General features: G+C 37.3%; 1 protein-coding gene across 1 annotated transcript; it reads right to left on the bottom strand.

The window, feature by feature from the left end:
- Positions 1 to 220: 220 nt before the first annotated feature.
- LOC130837307 (olfactory receptor 2T27-like) lies at positions 221 to 1,153 on the bottom strand. Its single transcript, XM_057710136.1, has one exon. The coding sequence runs from the start codon at positions 1,151 to 1,153 to the stop codon at positions 221 to 223; it is 933 nt and encodes a 310-aa protein (XP_057566119.1).
- Between the last annotated feature and the right edge of the window lie 4,647 nt (positions 1,154 to 5,800).

Raw genomic sequence — 5,800 nt, 5'->3', positions numbered from 1 at the left:
CAAAAGCCCTTTTTTTTCCAAGTGTTTCTATGAAAGCAACTCTTTACTAAACTTATTTTGTTCCAAACACAGTAAGTTACTGGTGGATTCAATAACCCATTCCTAAAACAATCTATCTTCCTAAATAGAAATTCTGTGTAGATGAGGAAACATGCAAACCAGGTACTTTGATTTCCACATTGAAACTTGTTTTATGGCAATGATATTTTCTAAATTATTTTCATATGAGGTTCTTCCTCAGGACCTTTCTCAGAGCCCCCACCACTTCCCTGTTCCTCAGGCTGTATATAATGGGATTTAGCATGGGAGTCAGTATAGTATAGAACATGGAAAGACCTTGATCCAGTGCTGGGGTGTGGGAGGAGCCAGGTGTCATGTACACCACTATGCCTGACCCCAGATAAAGACTCACCACAGTCAGGTGAGAAGAGCACGTGGCTAGGGCTTTGTTCCTCCCCTCAGGAGAATTCATTCTGAGAACAGTGAGGAAGATTCGAATGTAGGAGGCCATTATGAGGCTAAAAGGGATAAGGATAAATATGATACTTACCACAAATACTACCATCTCATAATCTGATGTGTCCTCACAGGATAGCTTCAAGATGGCTGGCATCTCACAGAAGAAGTGATTTATCTCCTTCAGACCACAGACAGGAAAATGCATGGTGTAGATGGTGTGAATTAGTGAATTTAGAGCTCCCTCAGTCCATGATGCCATTGCCATTAGCAAGCAGACCTTAGAGTTCATGATGATTGTGTAATGCAGGGGTTTACAAACAGCCACAAATCGGTCATAGGACATGAGGGTTAGAAGGAGACACTCAGCACCACCTAGACTCAGGCAGAGGAACATTTGGGTTCCACAGCCAATGAAAGAAATGCTGTGCTTTCCTAAAAAGTGGTTGATGACCATCTTAGGAACTGAGCTGGAGATGTAGAACAAGTCAATGAGGGAGAGCTGGCTGAGTAAGAAGTACATGGGAGTGTGGAGGTGGACATCCATCCAGATCAAGAAGATGAGGATGGAGTTCCCTGTGAGGGCAATGAGGTAGACCAGAAGGATGAGGTAGACCAGAAGGCTGGCATATTGGAACTCAGGGAAGAGGCCCAAGAGGATGAAATCTGTAGTAGATATGTTACTTCTTTTTGCCATATCTCAGCTTTCTCTGTGGTAACTGATGTGTTATGGGAGAAAAATATAGGTCAGCTGTTAAATCTTACTCTTGGTTACAATGTGAACCTTTATTTTATACTAGCTTTTTTCCTATCCATTTTTTCTATATGTTAGCAGACCAAAATGATATTTAAAACATCTTGGGGAGCTCATGGGTGGTGAACATGTGGAGATTTGGGGAGAGTATTACACTCAGACAGGGCATGGAACATCCACACCCCAGCCCATATACCATGTCCTAAGTATTTCTTCCATATGAATATTCACCTGTATCTTGTATCACATCCTTTTATTATAAATCAGAAATCCAGTAAAAAAAAGTGAGGTTTGCAAGTCTTTAGCTTATTGTTTCATAAATACTAAATGCTGATCATTTTATTCCACTATTTAAAAATTGCTTCATATGTACACAGAGTACTTACCCAAGAATTAAAGACCGATTATTTGAAATATCCTAGGACAGTGAGGTTCCATATTTTGGTCTCCTTTTAGTTTCTAACTTATTAATGGGACCATTTCTCCAAATGTCTCAAGTAGATACTCCTCTCTTCTGTCTATATGATCTCCTTTATCAATCCTTCATAGCCACTGTAGGAACAACTACATATTTTACATGCCAAAATTAAAATGTGGTACCTTTTACTAACACAACATTTTAAACAACTATACCCTAATAAAAATTAAATTAAAAATGAAAGTTTAATATCCCATAATGGAAAAGAACCTATAAAAGACTATATATGAGTGTGGGTCAAAAATTTTCTGTACTCCAGTTATATAAAAACTTCTGTAAATTCTTCAACCAGAGTGGGGATAATTTTTGACTCACCCTCGTGTGTGTGTGTGTGTGTGTGTGTGTGTGTGTGTGTTACTGAATTAGTTTTCTGTACACCTGAAACTAACACAACATTGTAAATTGACTATTTCAATAAAATTATAAAAACAGAAAAAAAAGATAAAAATACAACCCTTAAAAAAACATGGTACCATTTTTTCAAAATTATTAAAATTTCAAGACAGCAACATTAGAGCATTAAATCATGCATGGGACCCTCCTAAGTACAGGACACTCTATGACTGCATGAATGAAACTGGTCCTGATTCCATGAGTTTAAGCTCTCAGAACAACATATTAACCTGCCTCTACTCTTCTGAGCTCATTTCTGTAATCCAACACCTTCTTAAATGCCTTCACTACATATCCTGCCAACACTTCCAATTCACCAGTCCAAAACTGAACTTAACTTCCATCTCATTATTTCAGCCATTACTTCTCCTCTAACACAAACATTTAGGCTTATAACCTTGAGACCACCTTTGACTATCTTTCTTTATATATTTAGTTACTTGGCCCAGCCATATTTAACTATCAGTATCTCTCAGACACTACCCTCTTTTCCAAACCTATTATTTTGCTCAATTCTAAGTCTTTATTGCCCCTTCTCCTGATTGTCCAGTCTGCTCCTTCAAACCATAATCATCTTAAAGCATAGCTGTGACTGAGTCACTCTCCAGGGCAACTTTTGAGATGTTCTCCATAAATAAGTGAATGAAACTCAATGATGCTTATATTGGAATTTAAACACTCAACAAATTTATCACTAATTTACGTGGCCAATTTTTTTGTATTGCAATAAACTTTTTCCCTTTTAATAACTTAAACCAAAATCTTATAAAAGATTACATCTTTCCATCTCCATGCATTTACTCATGTAGTTCTCCTTTTATTTAGGCCAGCCTCCCTCTAGTAAAACCTGTATCAAATCCTTCCCATCATTTAACTTCCTGATCACACATCAAGACCTTTTTTAAGTCTTCTCAAAACTCTCTCCATTCCCTACCAAATCAGAAGGTGTTTTCTTCTTCCTATAAATTTTGCCAACACAAATTTCTCTACCTTTCCAGTGGTATGTCACAGGTTTTACCTTCTATTTTAAATATTTGATTTCCTTTGAATTGCAGCACTTGTAACAGAGCAGTAACTTTGATATATGTATTCGATAATCCCAACATATTGTACCCTCAGTACAATTTTGTAGGGTGGATCATAAAATGGATGAGTGTATTGGAAATTTTTGGAATGCAGATATTTCAAGATTATCGTATCTTTGCTATTATTCAGTTTTGCTAACACATGAAAATGAAATATTTCCTTACTTTGACAAACTCAGTGCTCAAGAGTTATGTCTTCCTGCTGTCAGAGATCATCCAAATCTAGAGTTAAATAATTCATGAGAAAAGGAGTTGAATAAGAATTAGGAAGAGAAAAAGGAGTTGGGAATGGAGGTAAAATAATTAAAATAGGAAGAGGAGAAGCATAAAGATATTAGGGAAAGTAAAGGAGAAAGAAGAACAGGAAACATGCTGACTAAGATGATGTCCAGGGTCTTCCCTGGCAACCCAATGGTTAAGACTCCATGCTTCCACTGCAGAGGACACAGGTTTGATCCCTAGATCCCTGGTCTGGGAAATAAGATCCCACATGACCTGCAGTGTGGCCAAAAAATAAAATGAATCCCAATTTTATTCTTTTGTGATATTGTCAGCATGTACCATATACATTAATATTATGAAAACTCTGTTTGTGGGTCACTTTTGAGGCTTCTAAAGACCTGGGTCTCTCTAATCACTTATGAGTAATCACTTATGTGAATCAATCAAATTGTTCATGTTTTTATTTTAACAAACTTTTCTTATGGCTCTTTCTCATAAAGTACAGTTTGTGAGAAATATGTTTCTTCTAGTATGTATGAAAGTGAAATAGTTTTAGAGAATCTAAGATTTTCTCAATCACAAAAAATTGTTATAGAATCAGAGCTCTAACTGTGACAAAAATTTACTACTCTTCATGATCTAATTCTAAGATGTTTACCATGAAATCTGAATTTTCTATGAAGAGAGGTAGAGATCGTGCTTACCTAGATAAATACATACACTCAATTCTTCAAATTGGGTGAGAGTTATTTTCCATCAACTTAATTCCAATTGGCAACCTGGTTCCAAGCTCAGCACTAGAACAGGACTAAACACTGGGATGCAGCCAGATCCTATTTCCAAAAGTAGTAGATATGATGTGCAGATTGTGGACCTCTTTAGAACTAGAATGTGTATTTGAAAACAGTGAACATTTATCACCAACAAATATAAAAGCAAAGAAGTCTCTTGCTCTTGGACCACTGCTTATTAATTCAGATTAATCCCTTTTGGTCATTTTATACTGTAGGAAAAGGAAAACAGGGTGGGGCACCTTAGAAATGGGGAATAAGGGAATAATGCAGTTGATGAGAGGGAGGAATAAAGAAGAGGAGAGAAATAACTGGGCTCTTAGCTCCAGTTCTGTTTTCACGGTTACACCCACCACACTGCTACCACCTCCATTGTCCTAAATGTCAACAGAAACCGAAAATCAAAAACTTCTACCTCTAGTATCAGTGGCTTATATGTTCTCTCTGTAGAATCCTATGATAGTTATCACCCACCTGGCTGTTTCTGGAGGAAAACATATTTAAAACTCTCCCCTGAACCTCATCAAGACCTTAAGTTCCTCTCGACTGGAGACAAAGCAGAGTAGGGAGTGGGGCTGAGGAAGAGAGCTGCTTCCTCTCATTCTTCCATCAGGTATTCCAGAGATAGACCCTGGAGCCTGGGCTCCAGGAGATCCAGTAAGAGCAGAGAATGGGGTGGGATATAGGAAATTTCTAGGGATTGTAGAGTTCATCCATTTCAACATCCCAACAAATAAGGTGATCTTTGCAATAACAGAGCAGAAAGCAAATGGTGAGAATTTGCTTACCAAGCATTAAGTAGTACCTACTAAAGATGACACAAATATTCATTCAAGAAATAGGTTCATAGTATTAGTATAATATCCATTTTTGCTGAAGTGAAACAGAGGCATAGAGAGGTTATATAAGTTCCCAACATCTTTCAGTGATCAGAGTAAATTTTCAAACCACGATTCTGAGCAGCTTTATAGCCAGGAACTTCTGCCTCTCAAATGCCATAGAGCTGAAGGATGTTCTCCTTCTTATAAATTGCTTTCACAGGGGCCCACAATGAGTAGGCACACCTGAGTGCTGAAAAAAGAGAATGGGGGATTGAGGTGCTGGAAATGTGAAGTGTGCTACAGGTTGCTTAGAAATAGCAGAGTGAAATATCAACAGTGATGCTGGGAGAGCAGAAAAAGGAAGGTGCAGTTGGACACAGCACTGAAGTGAGACAGGAAAAAATTGGAGAGGCTGCAGAAATAGTTAAGGGGGCTTGATAGAAGGCTGAAGGAGGGAGTGATTGTGCCTGACAATGTGAAGAATCATTAGCTAAGCAATATTTATAAAGAAGTTAACAGCTTTCAAACTGTCCTTCATAATATATTATTATTCTCACCTTTTTCATGTTTAATTTCTATGTCTCCACAACTAGTCCATGAGTTTCTTGAGTGCTGTGACCATGTCTCATTTATCTTGATAACCTCTATATTTAATGTTATTCATTGAACACAGAAAGTACTAGTAAATGACTGAAGAATGAATAATCCACAGTTCTATGAAAAAAAATAGTATTATCTCTACTTTTCAGACAAAGAAACTGATGTTGAATGATTCAGAGATTTGCCCAAGTTTTCACAAG

This window comes from Hippopotamus amphibius, chromosome 15 (assembly GCF_030028045.1).
Source record: "Hippopotamus amphibius kiboko isolate mHipAmp2 chromosome 15, mHipAmp2.hap2, whole genome shotgun sequence".
NCBI classification, from domain to species: Eukaryota; Metazoa; Chordata; class Mammalia; order Artiodactyla; family Hippopotamidae; genus Hippopotamus; species Hippopotamus amphibius.
The sequence above is the reverse complement of the archived record's forward strand: the minus strand, read 5'-3'. Positions and strand labels throughout refer to the sequence as shown.

Bases quoted from the DNA above. Each gene is read 5' to 3' on its own strand.
- LOC130837307 (XM_057710136.1), bottom strand. From the start codon at position 1,153: ATGGCAAAAAGAAGTAACATATCTACTACAGATTTCATCCTCTTGGGC.